The sequence below is a fragment of the Euphorbia lathyris genome, chromosome 2 (genome assembly GCF_963576675.1).
Source record: "Euphorbia lathyris chromosome 2, ddEupLath1.1, whole genome shotgun sequence".
Lineage (NCBI taxonomy): Eukaryota > Viridiplantae > Streptophyta > Magnoliopsida > Malpighiales > Euphorbiaceae > Euphorbia > Euphorbia lathyris.
Window position 1 is genome coordinate 82,941,320 of NC_088911.1, and position 17,874 is coordinate 82,959,193.

Below are 17,874 nucleotides of genomic sequence, written 5' to 3' on the forward strand. Positions count from 1 at the left end.
CCGTTACAAATGAAGAAAGAGGCAAGACCAGCGAGAAAAGCAGGCGTATAAGCTAAAAATATACAATTTATACGTGAAAGCTTCATTTGTTTTGTGTTTCATTTCCAAAATTTAGAATACTTTAATAATCTCAAAAATCGCTAACGATTAGTATCAGAAATTGAAGAAGAACAAACAAAAAAGAAGTTGAAACGAAGAAGAAGAAGCGGGAGCAGGAGCAGAAGTAGAAGTCGAATGGAACTAAGGGTATATTTGTCCAAAAAGGATGAACTTATCTAATTTGAAGAGATGGAAGCAAAGTGAGTCAAATATGTTAATGAACCATTTCAGTTGGGTTAGATTTATAATTTGCCTTTTTTTTTAACAGGAGCTAATTTTTTTAACTCCCATTTAGTTTTTATAAAGTATTAAAGTTAATTTCTAACCCTTGTTTAGATTTTATAAACTATATTAAAAGTTTTTCCATTAATCCTCTTACAACTCTAACTTCTATTAACCTCCCAATTCATAAATAAAGCTTACTAAAGGACTTCCAAACAAAATTAATCTAATACTACTTTGCGTCCGCATCTTCCAACCCAACCTCCTCAAAACAAGCACTAAGGCAAAAGAATCAAAACACATCAACCTTGAAAACTAAGTTAATGGTCAATTAGATCGACGACCTCCACCAAGAAAATTGAAGTTCCCATATTCAGAGGTGGACGCAACCCGACACCTGGGGGGCTCCAGCCACCCAGACGCCGGAACTGCATGGGGATAATTTTTGATTTCCAGAAATTAGCCACCTCTGCCTGTTCATCTCCTTCTCGATAGAGAAGGAGATGAACAAACCCTATCTCATTCTCTGCGGAGAAGGAGATAGGTTAATGAGCTTCCTACATAAATATTATAATTAATATAAAATTACAACTAACTCAAATTATCAAACTTAATTCTGAATATGTCATAAATAATAAATAAAGTATACTTTTATCCCTAATTTAAAAACTCTAAACTCAAATTCATAATCCTAAACCCTAGACAATGTATTTTAGATTTATAATTCATAAACTCTAATTCTTAAAATAGATTAAAAGTAATGATTTTATTAGTTTGATATAATTCAAAATGATGATATGACATCATTGTAGATAATTTGTTAAAAATGAATTAGTATGTAAATTTTCCTAGGTTAATTAAGTGACTTTTTTTTTTTATTTGCCGAGACTCAAAACAACTGGTTTTGGTCTGGGGCAAATTTGAAAAGATAAAAGAGATCAGGGGCTGGGCTTTTTTTTTTAAATTCGCCCAGACTCAAAACGACGTCGTTTTGGTCTGGGGCAAATTAAAAAAATAAAAGAGATCAGGAGATCCCTGATCTCTTTTATGTTTTCAAATTTGCCCAAGACCAAAACGACGTCGTTTTGTATCTGGGCAAATTGAAAAATAAAAAGGGATTGGGAATTGGGATCAGGAGATCGATCCCAGTCCCTTCTCCTTCCCAGCTCTCTTCTATTTTGAGAGAGCTGTATGCCCACCTCCTCCCCCCGTTTCTTTTAATTTTACTTCTCCCCCTCCTCTCCTCCTTCAATTTCCGGCCGGCCACCATCTCCTCCTTCAATTTCCGCCGCCGGCCACAACCACAACAAGGTAAGTTCTCTTGTTTTTTTTTTAAAAATTAAAATTAGGTTTATTTTTTTTAGGGTTTTTAATTTGTGAAATTAATTTAGGGATATGAATTAAACTTGTTCATTAAGGTGAAATTAATCGAAGGTTTTGATTGGGGATCTAATTTAGGGGTTTTAAACTTATTAATTTAGCTAATTTGGGGATTTAATTTAGGGTTTTGATTTGGGGATTTATCGATAGCTAATCTGTTGTCAAAAAATAGGTATATTTTCCACCCTTATAGTATATGTAACAAGTACTTTTTAGCATTTATTTATCAATACAATTAACATTTTGTATTGTTTGATTTTACTTTTTTTCATATATGCAAGAATTTTTTTTTTTTTTTTTTTAATGTTGGGCTTAAATTAGCCCCCCAATCCTGCGTCCGCCACTGCCCATATTTATACCCAAAACAGCAGTTGGGTTTCTGAGGCACTGGGGAGATAAAAGAGATCCAATTCTAGAGGAAGCGAGGGAGACAGATACCCAAGTAAAGATGCGAATCACAGTAATGACAGCTGATGAACAGATCATATCTCTGGATGTCGATCCCAATGAATCTGTAATCCCCTCTTAAACCCTAATTTTGATATTTACTTGTATGTTCAATTCTACGGAAATTGTAGTCTGAAGTTTTCCTCTTGCTTAACTTTCATTGAAGGTTGAAAACGTGAAAGCTTTGCTCGAGGTCGAGGTAAGCTCTCTCTGTTTTAGCAATCACTCTTTGTTTAATTGCCGATAAATTTAAGGAAAAGATAAAAGATAACATTTTTAAAAATCTTTAACTAAGTTGCAAAAGCTCATTATTCTCTAATACTGAAAATTATTTGCTTGTAATTCATGAATAAAGTTTGCCGCTTTCTTTTTTGAAAAATAGATATTGTCTTCATAATTTTTTTTATGTGCTTGAGCAGACCCAGGTGCCACTGCAGCGACAGCAGCTTCTCTATAATGGAAGGGAAATGAGGAACAGTGAGAAATTGAGTGCATTGGGTGTTAAGGATGAGGATTTGATGATGATGACGGTTTCTGGTGCTGCTGCGCATAGGTATTATACTATTTAATGTTTAACCCTAACTTCACTATGGAATTATTCCACAATGTAATATATACTTCTCAATTAGCTTGTTTCACATTATATCTAGATTACTGAGTTGTGATAAATACTTTTTTGTTTGTTGGTTTTGCTTGATTGTCAAATACCTGATGCCTGTAACTATGTAGAGTATGTTAACTTATATGTGATGTTGATTAGATATGTATGTTCAATTTAAATGATTATTTTGTAAACCTAACAGTGCAAGTTAAATATATAAACTCATAATTGGATAAATAGGGGTGATGTAATTGATTTTATTAATGTAGCTGCAAGAATTTGACGGTAGTTACCAGGTTCTGAAAAAAGTCATATGTTGGTATGCTGCAATTACTTTCACAGAAAATAAGCCGCAATATATGTTTTAAGGTTATTGGAACTGAAATCGAGGTGACATTAGCTTGATAATTTAGCTCCTTCCCAAGTCGCACATTTTGATCAGTGAAGCCTAAGTAAATATCCATACTTGGGAATAGTTTTCTGTGTCTGGGCATTATACCTCTATTTCTGGCCTTTCTCTCGGCTTGTGTTTTGTACTGTTTACATTTATAGCTTTATATGTTTATTTTGTTTGATTGACTTTTTTCTAGTTGAGTAGACATATATATAGAACCCGAATGAAAATTGCATTAAAATAGGTATACTCCATACGTTCTTACTAAACGATAATTTAAAAAATTTCAGTGCACCAACAAATGATTTGAGCTTTAATCCTGATGGGTCTGCTGTGAACCCTGGGGCTTTCCAACAGCATGTCCGAAGTGATTCTAATGTGATGGCTCAACTATTTCAGGTTTAGTGAAAAGTTAATTTCTTTTTCAATATTTATACTTTTCAATTTGTGAATTAAGAATGTTTGCAAGATGAATGCATCGCCTCAATTTCAGTCTTAATGAATTGGAATTCTTTCAAGATCATACTTTTGGAAATTGGTACTTGATAAATTTCTGTATATTTTATGATTACCGGAGAAGACTTCACAAGTACTCTATTGCAGAACACTTGAAGTCCCTGCAGATTGTAAATTTTTATACTTCAATAGGGGTTTGTTCTCTTCTATAGAATTTTTATGGGGTTAAATTTGTCTTTGATTAACAGAGTGATCCTGAACTTGCTCAAGCTCTTCTTGGAAATGATCTCAACAGACTGCAGGACATGTTGCGCCAGCGCAATCGCCAAAGATCTGAATTACGGCGTCAACAAGAAGAGGAACTTGTGAGTCGCTAGCTTCCTTGTGGTTGATTCCCATGTTATCACTTAAGTATTTCTCAACCTAGTAATTCATTTTTCTAACAATTTTAAGTTTCCAGATGAGGGGTTTAAAAGATGTTGTATCTGTTGCAATTTGATTCTTTCTGTTATTGCTTTTTGCTTTTGGCATACCACTGGAATAAATTTCTAGTGTAATTTGAAAACTTCATCTAGAAACAATTCTTACAGTATTTCTGACATTAATGTGTATTGGCTTTCTTTTAAAAGAACAATAATTTAATTTTAGTTCATTATTAACATACTGACTTGGCGCAACGGTAAACGTTGTTGTCGTGTGACCAAGAGGTCACGGGTTCGAGTCTTAGGAGCGGCCTCTTGCCAAATAAATTGGCAGGGGAAGGCTTGCTCCCAGTACACCCTTGTGGTGGGACCCCTCCCCGGACCCTCGCTCAGCGGGGACGCGTAGTGCACCGTGCCGCCCTTTTTTTTATTAACATATTGAATGCAATTTAGAGTAAGATTATTTTCACTTTAGTTTTTGTGCATTGATTTTTGGCTTATTGGTTAGATGACATTACTCCTTGAGTAAACTTCTTTTTTATTTTTTTATTTTTTTAGTAAAGGATCCTTGAGTAAACTCCTTTGAAAGCTATCACATTAGAACTATATTTATTATCTATTGCTGTAATGTATAAATATTTATTGGAAATTTAATATAAATTATATACTTTAAATGATCATTGGAAATAGTGTATTATTAAGTAGAGATGCTGATTTACCTATGCTGTGCATCATAGGCTCTTCTTGAAGCAGATCCTTTTGATGTTGAGGCACAGAGGAAAATTGAAGCTGCCATTCGCCAAGTCAGTAATTTACATTAATCTAATGACATTTTGGTTTTTGACTTTCTAATTTTTATTCTTTATTTTATTTTATTTTTTTATCCATGAGTAGATTGATATCATTTCCAACAATACTTTCCTGATGAGTCAATAACTGTTGGAACTGCATAGCCCCTGTTAATATGGTGCTAATTATTAAGATTATGTTGTGCTCCATTTTAGATGTTTTATTTTGGGTAATACTTGCTAGTGGTTATTACACGCGATTCTGGCATTCCAACCGTTTAGCTTTGAATTTTACTCTAATTCACACTGCTTCCAGAAAAATTGTCACTAATTATGTTTTTGATTTCTTGATGCATGCTGAGCGTTTTTATTAAAAGCCCCCTTTCAGTTTTTAATCCTATCATCATGGCAGGTCTTTTATTTTTCATCACATATGATTGCTATTTTTGTCCTGTCATGTTTATCGATATTGCTGATTTCAATTGCAGAAAGGAATTGATGAGAACTGGGCAGCTGCCTTAGAACATAACCCTGAGGCTTTTGCTAGGGTGGTATGTACTCTCTTAAACCTCTGAACTACAGCAGTTGATTTTGTTTTAATTTGGCATTTCTTGTTTCATCTTCAGGTTATGTTGTATGTCGACATGGAAGTGAACGGTGTACCTTTGAAGGTAGAGTGAGTAGAGATTCTCATTTATTCTAATCAAGAAGCAAATATGTTATTCTTCCAAACTACCTGTCATATTTGTTATGTTATGTATTCTTTCAACATGTATATCCTTTTGTTGTGTTCTTATTTATTCCTCAACAAATATGGTTGTGATACTGTTCATAACATTAATTGTACTGATACTGGTGGTAGCAACGACTCTATAGTTTGACATTTTCTTATCTTTATCTCAGGCATTTGTTGACAGTGGTGCACAATCAACAATAATATCCAAAAGTTGTGCTGAGCGATGTGGGTATGTGTACTTTATTTCTATGCTTTTTTTACCATTTATCTATTTGCTGATGTTGGCCATCTTGATTATCTTGGCTGGTCTATGTTAGATTATTGAGGCTTTTGGATCAACGTTATAAAGGAATTGCTCGTGGTGTGGGTCAATCTGAGATATTGGGTCGGATACATGTAGCTCCAATAAAGGTAAAATAGCCTTCAGGTTCTAGTTTTTTAAGTGTTTGCCTCTAGCAGTTCATCATGAGCAATTGTATTTGTACATTCATTTTGAAATTGGTGTGATTTGATCTATCTGTATACTTGTTTGTGTATACTTTTGCCCTTTATTGCTCTTGTGGATATATTTTTTAGGATATTAATCATTGCTCTAATATTACATGAAAAACAAGCAATTATTGTTATAGTTCTATATGTTAGTTGCTATGTTTGAATCTGCTAAATGATATAGTTGGTGTATGAAAATAGAAAAAAAATGTCACTTGAACTTGGCAACAAATCGTTTACTTTATTCTAATATGTGAAATTTTTGTATATTTCTAACTTATCTATTCATAATGATTTATTTAAAATAGTGTGTTTGTTGTTTATTTACATTATTTTTTTTTGTTTGTTAGGTAATTCTTTTCATTTCTCCTTCTCTAATTGGTTGGTTAGAAAAATTAGTTTTAAGATTTTATCTATCGGGTTCAATTGTGTTTTTGGATTAGAAGTCAATAATCAAATAGAAATATCTATATTGTTAGGTGCTACTCCCTCAGTCCATAATAGATGTCTTTAATGTTACGGCACACAAATTAAGAAATCTAATTAATTTTAAGTAAAAGATTTTGTTACCCTTGTATTAATTGCATCCACTAATTAATCTATTCCCAAAATACAAAGGCTACTTAAATAGGGGTATATTTGGTAAAAATCAATTAATATGCATAGATTGAATCAAAACGTCGGATCTTTTGCAAATCATGGCCTTCCGAGCCCTAGAAGTGAAACACAGGATCACTTGTGGCCTTGAATGCGCAATCCTCACTGTGTAACAAAGGAACCAAGCACATCACTTAAAGAGATTGGGAGGACAGAAAACGCAAGGGTCTCTGTTTTAAATGTGCTCAACCTTACTCCCCCCAACCATCGAAGTCCGGAGGCAAAACTGCGAATTCTCTTGCTGGTGGAGGGCGAAGAGGTAAGTAGAGAATGGGGAAATTGTGCTCATCGAAGCTGAGGCAACCGAGGAAGAGGCTAGCTGTGAGGTCATGGGAGAATGTCGAATATTGGAATGGAACGGGTTCGCTTGGGAAAAGTTTAAATGTAATGGGGAAATCCAAGGAATTCTCTTATCTCCATTCTAGAAGATAGTGGAGCAACTCATAACTTCATCTCCAGAAGGTTGGTGGAATCCCTAGGGATCAAAATTGAGGTTAGGTCGGAAATCAGTATTCGACCGAGGGATGTGTATCGAGTCCAAATTTTTGAACATTGTCAAGTGATTGCATTAACAATGGGCAAGTTTCTCAGTGTCAGATCAAAGCTTTGATTTTCGATTTGGGCTATCTTGACATCATTCTAGGCATTGAATGGCTTCAGACCTCGGGAGAAGTTTGGCATGACTGGAAAGAGAGGACGATGAGGTTCTGGAATAGTGGGAAGTTGATCAAATTAGAAGGGGGAAGCCTGAAGTATACTGGCACAACTCCATTGCAGGCTTGGTTGGAAGGGGAAAGGATACATCTATGGTTCAAATGACTAGACAAGAAGAGGGGCAAGAGTAACAAGGCACCAACAAAGTGAGCTTATTAATCTGTTTGAGCGAATTTCAGGAGCCTAGAGGCTTGCCACCCGCAAGACAAATTTTTCACTCAATCAACCTGTTACCATGAAGCAAGCCAGTATATGTATGTACATACCGGTATCCCCATCATCATAAAGACGAAATACAAAGGCAAGTTCAGAATCTTTTGGAAGAGGGAGTAGTCAAAAACTGTAACAACTCTTATTCAATTCCAGTCTTGCTGGTAAAGGACGCATTGTGGATTATTGTGCTCTGAATAAGGTAACCATACCCGACAAATACCCAATTACTGTGGTGGAGGAACTGCTAGACGAATTGTTCGGGTCACAATACTTTTCCAAGGTTGATCTCAAGGAGGGTTATCATCAAATTCTGATGAAGGAAGAGGATGTAGAGAAGACAATGTTCCGCACGCATAATGGACATTACGAGTACTTGGTCATGCCTTTCGGCTTGACAACGCACCCACAACGTTCCGAGCAACGATGCATGAGATTTTTCGCCCTCTTCTTCGAAAGTCGGGGTTGATGTTTCTTGATGATATCTTGATACTTAGTCATAGTTGTGGCAAACATCAAAAAGTGTCTATTTGGGGGTAAGAGTGTTGAATATTTGGGACACATTGTCACGGGGGAAGGAGTGTATGTGGATCCCGGAAAGGTAGAAGCAATAATTGTATTTCTCACCCCCTTAAAATGTCCTATTTACCCCTTAACTCCATAAAAATTGTATTTCTCACCCCCTTAAATTGTGCAAATTGGTCATTTTATCCCTCCTCAACTCATCAAATGTCCTATTTACCCCCTTTAACTCCATAAAGGTGGTATTTCTCACCCCTTATGATCCTATTTACCCCTTAACTCTATAAAAATGATATTTATTACCCCTTTATAGTGCAAAATTAATAGAACTTATTCAAATGCGTTTGAAAATATATTTTTTTAATATCAACTTTTTATTTTGTTTTAATTTTATAATTATAATGATCCTGCATGTGTTTATTACGATAATATTGTATAATTAGATAATCAAAATTTAACTAGCCAAAAAAGTTGAAAGAGAAAGAATAAATAAAAAATACAAATAACAAGAACATTAATATAAACAAGTTAAAGACATTATATGTAGGTATAAGGTACTAAAATAGGCCAATGGTTTTTGGAGAAGTATCAATTTAGGTTACACGTACAAAATAGCATAAATATAGGTTTAACGTTTAAAAAAGGTTATCAATTTAGGCCTCGATAACGAATTGTAAGGAGTGAAAAATACCACTTTTATGGAGTTAAGGGGGGTAAATAGGACATTCAATGAGTTGGGGGGATAAATGGACAAGTTGAGGAGGTGAGAAATACCACTTTTATGGAGTTAAGGGGGTAAATAGAACATTCGATGAGTTGAGGGGGGTAAAATGACCAATTTGGACAAGTTAAGGGGGTTGGGGTACCATTAGGCCAAATAACTAACTAATATAAACTTTCATATATATAAACGTGAAAGAGAAATCATAACAAAAAAAGCTAAACTTCAAAAAGAAACAAACAAAAAAAAAAATAAAACTAACCAACATCATGTTTCTTAAATGGTAAGCGTGGAATACAAAATAAAATAAAATAAACATAGCTGTTTTTAATTTGATTAACACGGTTTAGAGTGGGAATGACTCATTCCATCATATATAGGGATCACATTCCCATTCTGATTAACCAAACATTCAAAATGGGAATATCTCATTCCCATTCCGATTCTGTGGTTTTTTTTTTGACCGAACCAAACCCTTTTTTTTTTTTGCTACTTATCGTATGCTTAAATCTGACTTCAACTTCATTATTTAATTCTAACTCTATGCAGATTGGGAATATATTTTATCCTTGCTCCTTCTTGGTACTTGATTCACCCAATATGGAATTTCTCTTTGGACTTGATATGCTCCGCAAGCACCAGGTAGAATCTGCAGTTATTCTTTTTATCTGTTATCAGAGCTTTGATTGTTGAAATTTGCCTGATTTTGTCTAATTTTCTCGAGCTTTATCCAATGTGTGCAGTGCATTATTGATTTGAAGGAGAATGTTATGAGAGTTGGCGGGGGAGAAGTTTCTGTACCGTTTTTGCAAGGTCAATCATCTCATCTCTCTCTGTACTCTGTAATGTTGGATTCGACATTTCCTTTCAGTCTTTCAAATTCCCAGGGGCTTTTCTTTTACATTAAATGTTATTGTTTCAGAAAAAGACCTTCCATCTCATTTCCTGGATGAAGAGAGTCAGTCAAAAGAAGTATCTAGCTCAGGAAACCTAGTAAGTCTGCTCCTAATTTTCCTCAAACAGAAGTGAAATGGCGTCTTGACTCAAGTTTCTTATTTGTCTAGGTAACATCAGGAACAATGGACAATAAGAGTAATGTGGCTGTAGGAGGCCAATCTTCTTCTGGTTAGTTTTTCTAATTTGTTGAAAAACATTTTAGGTCAACCACATTATTTCAACTAAAACAACTCATTTGATTACTTAATTACTCTTACTTTGCCTGTGGTTAACAGGAAGGGCACGTGGTGATGCGACACTGGTAATACCTGCTATACATATGCTACCATCCCGTATTTGTGTTAAGACTCTTTGAATTGACTTGATTGTTAGTCTGGGCTTTTAGTTGATAAATTCTAGTTTTAATTAGTAAACGTGCATGCTTGCTCTGATAAATTCAAATGATAAAAGCGAAAACATGATTTTGGTGTAGGGAGCTGATTTCGAAGCGAAAATAGGAAAGCTTGTTGAGCTGGGGTTTGATAGGGGCTCAGTGATTCAAGCTCTAAAGTTATTTGATGGGAATGAAGAACAAGCTGCTGGATTTCTTTTTGGTGGATGAATACAAACTATCAATTGATTCATTCAAACAATTCACAATATTATTTGTTTTTACTGTAGGTAATTACAATTGACCTTTTACATTCTGGCCAATTCAATCACCTTAACTGGTTGCTAACTTATCCATGGAAGATCAATCTCTTGCTTGTTTAGTTGGGTACGTACGTACAGATAAAGCTCACACTTGCCTTTCTTTATGGACTGTTAATGGATCCGCTACTGTTTAATTCTTTTCGAATCATCGATAATTGAAATTATTTTTCAGTCAACTCTTTTCAATAGAGAGTGAGCATATATGCCATTCTCACGCTATAATCACTAAACTTCAAAATGCAATATAAAAGCTATTTAATTTTACACTTTTTAACATTATGATCATTAAATTTTAATTAATGTTTCAAAATGACTGTTAATGACTTTAAAATAAAAATGTTTAAGAATTGAAGTTGTTTAAAACGATATTTATCATGAAATCATATTTTTTATTTTCCAAATTCACTGCTTTTGGGATTCTCTCTAAAAATATACATTGTTTAGGTAGGCGGTGGTGGAACCACTTGTTAACCACCTGTTAACCATCCTATAAGGATTTGGTTCCCAACTTTTTTTGGCGCCTCTTGATGTAAGTAAGAGTTTCATTTCATGAATTTAACAGAATCCATGTCCTCTTCTGGAGAGGAATTTATGGCAGTTGTAAAGGACAAGGACTGCTGAATGCCAGTTTTTTCAAGGGCTTTTCTTGAATTTGAGTATATCTGTAATTAAAAAAAATATTAGCATTAAATTTAGATTTATTCAACTTGCGAAAGTAGGGGTAAAAAATATATAACCAAGCATATATTTCTAATGGTTTATTCATGGGTTGAGTCAAACCAATCTTCAAAGTCTGTTTTGCCAGCACAATCCTTCCTTCCCTTTGAACACTCTTCTTCAAACTCTAATTTCCTTAACGGGAGTCAGTGCTGATGCCCAATCCATCATTCACTAGTTGGGGTTCAAATTTTTAGTTTTAAGATTGCATGTGGATTTGTCATCCTAAGCAAGAAACAATATGTTATCAGTGGCGGACACAGCCCAGAGCGCGGAGGGTCCCCATGTTTCCGGCACGCCCTAAGGAACAGTGGTTTTATTTTTGGTAGCCCCCTAAGAAAATATATGTTATATATCAAGCAAGACATAAACATTTAACAAAAGAACGAGGTAGTACAGTTGGTATAAGGATGAATGAAGAACTTTTATTTAATCAAAAGGTTCTAAGTTCAAATTGCAAGTATTACATTTTGCTACTCTTTAATAATTGTTTTCCCGTTAATATTATCTATTATTATTATTTTTTTCCATTACTTTATTAACTAATTTCTCATTTTTTTTTCTATCATTATCTATTTTTTTTTTCTAGAACTTTTCAAATTTGAATTTGAAACTTCAATTTCTAAAGTTTGAAGTTATTGACATTTTGAATTTTGAATTTAAGTTTGCAATTGTTTTGAATATTTGTGATATTTTTTTAATATTTGTGCTAGTTCTTGATATTTAGCAAATTTAGTGGTGCCAGTAGTTCATCCCATATGTTATTAAAAAAACAGTTATCGATAATATCATATATGTCAAAATATTTGGGAAAAATACAAAAATAAACCTTGTGGTTACACTTATTTTCGGTCGGCATTATTGTGGTTTAAAAATTTACAAACTGGTACATTGAGGTTCATTCGGTTAGCAAACACATACCAAACTGACTAACAATGTTAAAAGTTAAAGGGAAAAGAGTTAATTTAGTCCTTATATTAATTTATTTTATAAATTAAACCCCTTATTATCTAATTATTACAAACAAACTCCAAAATAAAAAATAAAAATCAATTTCACAATCTTCTCCCTCTTTCCTTTCTCTCTCATCTTTCTCTCTCTAATTTGATAAAGCTGATTTCTTAGCTTTTATTTAGAATGGTAACAGAAATCTTGTCGATATAGGAGTAATTGATGATTAAATTAAAATATATATGATTTGTGACTATTCAGAGGACTAATTGTGGGCTTTCTCCCCTCCAAATTGGACTATTTGCTCTACAATTTATTCTCCAACGCAACCTTACGAGAAAATCATACTCTTCCCGTTCTCCATTTTCGATCCTCTCTGCATTCCTTTCCAGTGCGTTTTGCTTAATCTTCTATTAGATATCTTTGATTCATCTTTGCTTATGGTAGTAGCCGGAATGGAGATTAAACACCTTTCTTTTCCGGCTGATACATCTCCGTTCTCCGTTCTCCGTTATCGCTGCCGCCAAGGTTGCAGCCATCGATTTGCCTACTTCAACTGTTACTGACTCTTCTTCTCTACCCACTCTCGTTTTCTCCAATGGGCATTTCATTTCCCCTTTGTCTTTACTGAAATTTCTGACATTTTAAGCTTAATTCTTTAGTTGATCTTTTCCTTGCTTCTGATTTATGGCTTTTTGTTTCTGTTGTTTTTTAATTGTAGGGCGAAATTGCAACTTGTAGTTCTTCGTTAAATTGGTCGGATTGCTAGACTTCCTAACTTATATGGAGAGGATGCCTTCGAGTCCAGTCAGGTAATTTTCTTCGTGTTTGGTCTTTTCCCTGAGAAAAAAAATGAGAGAGAAGACGGAGAAAGAAAAATAAAATAAGGAGAGACGGAAAAGACAAAGTCGCTGTTTGGTAATTAGCTCTTAATTGATTATATTAGCTACTAAGATTACATTAGCTGATTTAATTAGTTTTGCATTTGGCTGGAGTAGGGGTCTATTTTTAGGGTTAAAGAATTCCATTAATTTTAATATTATAAAACTTTAATTGAAAAAGCTCCTAAAAAAGGAGCTAAATTAACGTTTTCATTCCAAAACTCTCTCCCAAACCTCTCTCCACCAAACACTCCAATCAGCGGCTTCAGTGGTCAAACCGCTAAAGTTGGTCAAAACCGCTTTTTTTTATCCCAAAACGCTCTTTACCAAACAGAACCAAAGACTAAATTAACTCTTTTTTCTGTGATTTTTTAGTCAATTTGACATATGTTTGCTAATGGAAGTAACCTTAAAGTACCAATTTGTAAACTTTTAAACCATAAGGGTGCCGATCGAAAACAGATGTAACTATAAAGTTTATTTTTATAATTTTTCTAAAATATTTTAAATATTTTTTCAATAGTATTTACATTAGTTTAAATATAAATATATTTTTTATATACGCATGATTTTTTTTTTTATACAGCTAAAGCTAAAATTAACCCTCCTACTTTGGATTCTTGCGTCTGCCACTACATGTTATTAATTATATTTTGATTTAAAGAACCATTCCATCTTAAAATCAAGTTCTACTTCCGTGTGATCTAAATCAACTTAATTTTAAGTTGACATACTTATCCATAACGGATGATTAATGAAGAAAACTAAAAAGGAAATGGATTGTAAGTAGTGATATTTCTAATATAAATTAGGCGAATTTAAGACAAAATACTATGCTTCAAAAAAAGAAAAAGCTAGGGCTAATCAGATAAGCTGCACAACTACAGGACTCCTTACGCTATGTTTCCCATCTGACCATATCAACTGGCCAAACGTATACCCTTTGGAATTCCCTGAAGCTTCAGGTTTTATAACAACCTTAAAAGCCTGCTGTTCACCTTGTTTTCCAAATGTCAGCTTGTTTGGCTCAACACTTCCTGTAACTCCCACCGGCGGAATAAACTCTGCTGTGTATGTCCCCGGAGTCCCTACATTCTTCACTTTCCTATTCACAGTTGTTGGTCCATTTACATTTACAACTGTTATTGATGGATAATTGATATCAGCCAGATTGACATCCTTTGGACATTCATAATTTCCAAATATCTTCATTATGGTTGCGTTATACCCCAAACTACATATGGCATTCAAGTAGTCATCTATTGCCATGTCATATACTAGTCCAGGATCAGCTGCACTGTTCGGTCTCGTCTCTCCGGCACCGTATGCAAACGGCGTCATCTGATTCCCTCCTCCTTCGCTTATTGTCGTTCCATTGTCATTTGTTATCCTTGCTGCAGTTCAACAATAATCAAATCAACTGCAAAAAGAGTTTTAATTGGTTTAGTAGTAGAGTAGAGTACCAGTGGTCATGACGGCGGATTTGATAGCCGCGGGGCTCCAATCAGGGTGGAGTGATTTGATAAGACCAACAATGCCGGAAACGTGCGGACACGACATAGAAGTGCCGGAGACTATCATGTAAGGAACGATTCGCTTATCGGTAGCTGCTCCAGATGCAGATGTTGCTTCTGTGTAAGCAGCAAGTATATTCACTCCAGGTGCAGTTACATCAGGCTACATCATCAGTGAAATCATTTGATAGACTAGACATGATGAGGAAATTCAAGTGAAACTATATATATATATATATATATATATATATATATATATGAATATGATAAAACCTTAAGAATTCCAGGCTGAAATTTATTTGGTCCCCTGGAGGAGAAAGATGCCATTGATGGAGTTGTCTTGATTCCAGTTACAGCCTTAACAGCAGTGATTGATGCAGTGGGATTCCTATATACATCAACAAACTAATTAGAATAGAAAAAGATGGAATATTTGAATGAATGGATGAGTAGGTTACTTGGTGGAATTGATGTATTTATAAACTAGTTGACCAAAGTTATAGCTGACATGTGTAGCCGGAAGGAAATGAGGATCAGCTAAAAGTGCGTCTCCGCTGAGTTCATCGTTGGCCAAAATCATCCCGACTGCACCTGCACGGGCTGCCTCTATTCCTTTAGCTACTCTATCATTAGCACCTCGAAAGCACACTACAATCTTCCCTCCTACCTTGCTAGGATCAAGCGAGTTGTCCTTGCATAACACACTGCATTCAATACTCCATTAATTCCATATATTATTATTATATGCTAGAAAGAAAGAGACTTACGCATCAGCAGTATTTGAAGCAGGAGCTGGTACATCTGCTGCATTGATCAAGGGATAAAACTTTCCGTCAGGCAAGGATTTATCTGAAAGACTTGTCCCCTGGAATTGGGTTTTATCACCAAGAATGGCCGAGGAAAAGAAGTCGCGATCCATAGTAGAAGCAGCAACAGTGAGGAGCCAAGGAGCAACATTTTCAACGGTGGAAGGAGTTGGGCCATCATTGCCGCCAGAAGCAACAACTACAATTCCTTTCTTAACCGCAAAGAAAGCTCCAAGAGCAGTAGAATCACTATATAGATCAGGGTAAGGACCACCAATTGAACATGAAATAACATCAACTCCATCGCTAATTGCAGCATCAAAACCTGCTAAGATATCAGAACCATAGCAACCTTCTTTCCAGCAAACTTTATAAGCAGCCACACGAGCATGGGGTGATCCCCCTTTCGCTATTCCTTTTCCATAACCAAAGATACTTGCTCCTGGAACAAACGAACCACCCGCTGTTGACAAGGTGTGCGAACCATGCCCCTCATAGTCCCTCGGAGACATCTCCTTTAAGTCGATTTTCACTCCTGATGCCTCTGCCCCTTGGTAGAAATATCTTGCACCTATAAGCTTCCTGCTTGTCCCAAACACAATTTTAACAACATCACTACCAACAACCAAACCACCGAGATGCTCACATGTCATCTTGTGACTGGTTTAGGACCAATTGTGCACATGTCATTCATACGATTAGACCAATAATTTAATGACATCATATATTTTAAGATCTAGGCTATGTTGCACAGAACTCATCTTCACTAACATTTCTGCTTGTTGTGTCTGTCCAGGAAACAAAAACTCCTCGAAAACAGTATGAGATGTTTCCAAACACGTTTTGAAAATAGAACACGCCTTTCAACCAGCAAACACATTGATGATAATTTCTATTCCATAATTTGTAATTTTTCTGCTCAATGTTGTAATCATATCTAGAGTATAAAGACTAATCTTTTATTGTTATTATTATTATTATTATTATTATTATTATTATTATAATTTTAATATTTATAAATATGTCCATATATTTTAAATATTTATGTGTTTCTCTACATTTCCATTTTCTATATTTTTTAGAAACAACGTTTTCAATATCCGTTTCCGTGCAACATACTATCTAGGATTTATAAATTGGAGTGTAGCTAGAGTTTATTTTATAGACTCTAGAATTTTATGTAAATAAATAAATAATTAATTATTATTGGTTGAGTCATTTGTCTCATAACATGTTGCACCAAACACACAATATAATTTATAATACTATAAGGTGAAAGAAGAACTTACTTATTGCATTTAAAAGTACCACCGGTCTGACATAATCCAGTAAATCGTGTTGGTACGGGTCCCATTCCTTGGTCGCTAAAGCTTTTGGATTCGGGCCAAACACCTTCATTATAGGAGATAATTAAAAAGGTTGAATAATATAATATAAATGCATTTGATAAAATGTAATAAAGTTATACCTGTATCAAGATTACCAATGATAACATCTTCACCATATTTAGCAGATTTCCAAATGGAAGCAGGAGAAACTTCACCATTTTTTTCTAATCCAAGATAATTCCAGGATTCTGTAGTGTGGAGGTCATATCTTTTGTTCAAGAAAACTGTTTTCACTTTGGGATTTCCTGCATCCATTAAATTAATAATTTATATATATTTTTCCGCATAAATCAAATAAAATTACTATTATTATTACCACGGAGCTGTTGGACTTGATCATCCTGAAGGAATGCAGCAAAACCATTTAGAACGTTAGTATAAGAATATATGAGTTCACTCTTGGAATTGGAATCAGCTGCATCAGCTACGGAACTACATAACACATATATATAATAAGAAAACACAATAAGGTTTTAAAAATGAAATTAGGATTTATTAATTAAGAACCTTTTCCTGGTGGATGCGAGCAACTCAATATGGGACTGCTTGATCTTATTAGCATTGTCGACACTTTTAAGGCCAGGTACAGAAGAAATTTCCCCCAGGTAGACTATGTAACTCTGCACCAAATTAGCTACACTGATTTAATAAGTGTTAAATTCAATTTTAAAAAAAGAAAAGATGAAATATACGTACGTACCTGTCTGGCTGAATGGAAAGGGAGATGCACAACAAATAAAAGAATGATACAAAGTGTAGCCCTCCTCATAATTAATTCAACTAGTTTAGTATAGATGATTACTAAGCTGCATGCTCTTTTATATATGTGTAAATTAGATTTCACTATTTTTAGTAGCGATCGAGTTTGGCTCCATACTTTTGTATAAGAGATACTAAATTATGGACATCCTCAAATCTAGATTTACATAATCAAATCAACTTGTTCTATATTTAGATTTTACTTTTAACTTTCTTATCTAATTCATTTTCATATTTGAAAATTATTTATATGAAAACAATATATTATATTTGAATAATTTTCATCTAACCTCACCTTATATAGAGTCACATGACATAAGTAATTTTGATTTGAGCACTCTCCTATTACT

General features: G+C 34.4%; 2 protein-coding genes and 1 long non-coding RNA gene across 5 annotated transcripts; 2 read left to right on the plus strand and 1 right to left on the minus strand.

Annotated features, from left to right (window-relative positions):
- Positions 1–1,460: 1,460 nt before the first annotated feature.
- Positions 1,461–10,684, plus strand: LOC136218738 (protein DNA-DAMAGE INDUCIBLE 1). 3 transcript variants are annotated; one of them, XM_066005813.1, is made up of 18 exons: positions 1,461–1,632; positions 1,825–1,873; positions 2,023–2,215; positions 2,315–2,347; positions 2,568–2,701; positions 3,434–3,542; positions 3,848–3,964; positions 4,759–4,824; positions 5,298–5,360; positions 5,436–5,480; positions 5,713–5,774; positions 5,863–5,956; positions 9,408–9,500; positions 9,602–9,671; positions 9,781–9,851; positions 9,923–9,983; positions 10,091–10,155; positions 10,288–10,684. In XM_066005813.1, the coding sequence occupies exons 3-18, from the start codon at positions 2,150–2,152 to the stop codon at positions 10,414–10,416; spliced, it is 1,278 nt and encodes a 425-aa protein (XP_065861885.1). In that variant the 5' UTR covers positions 1,461–1,632; positions 1,825–1,873; positions 2,023–2,149; the 3' UTR covers positions 10,417–10,684. The 3 variants fall into 3 exon arrangements, with proteins under 3 accessions (XP_065861885.1, XP_065861884.1, XP_065861886.1); XM_066005812.1 differs by lacking the exon at positions 1,825–1,873; XM_066005814.1 differs by lacking the exon at positions 1,825–1,873 and having other exon boundaries at positions 1,462–1,632; positions 10,091–10,116.
- Positions 10,685–12,437: 1,753 nt separating this feature from the next.
- LOC136218739 (uncharacterized) lies at positions 12,438–16,389 on the plus strand. Its single transcript, XR_010683918.1, has 2 exons — positions 12,438–12,988; positions 16,174–16,389. It is a non-coding gene; the product is annotated as an uncharacterized lncRNA (long non-coding RNA).
- On the minus strand, positions 13,381–16,030 carry LOC136220226 (subtilisin-like protease SBT5.4). Its single transcript, XM_066008016.1, has 5 exons — positions 15,339–16,030; positions 15,030–15,275; positions 14,845–14,959; positions 14,521–14,734; positions 13,381–14,451 (listed from the first exon to the last, which is right to left on the minus strand). The coding sequence occupies exons 1-5, from the start codon at positions 16,028–16,030 to the stop codon at positions 13,922–13,924; spliced, it is 1,797 nt and encodes a 598-aa protein (XP_065864088.1). The 3' UTR covers positions 13,381–13,921.
- Positions 16,390–17,874: the final 1,485 nt, after the last annotated feature.

Bases quoted from the DNA above. Each gene is read 5' to 3' on its own strand.
- LOC136218738 (XM_066005813.1), top strand. From the start codon at position 2,150: ATGCGAATCACAGTAATGACAGCTGATGAACAGATCATATCTCTGGAT. The intron at 5,481-5,712 runs GTAGAGTGAGTA...TCTTTATCTCAG, and splicing joins TGAACGGTGTACCTTTGAAG to GCATTTGTTGACAGTGGTGC. The intron at 9,984-10,090 runs GTTAGTTTTTCT...TGTGGTTAACAG, and splicing joins AGGAGGCCAATCTTCTTCTG to GAAGGGCACGTGGTGATGCG.
- LOC136220226 (XM_066008016.1), bottom strand. From the start codon at position 16,030: ATGACATGTGAGCATCTCGGTGGTTTGGTTGTTGGTAGTGATGTTGTT. The intron at 14,960-15,029 runs GTAACCTACTCA...TGATGTATATAG, and splicing joins AAATACATCAATTCCACCAA to GAATCCCACTGCATCAATCA. The intron at 14,452-14,520 runs GTACTCTACTCT...GTTGAACTGCAG, and splicing joins ATCCGCCGTCATGACCACTG to CAAGGATAACAAATGACAAT.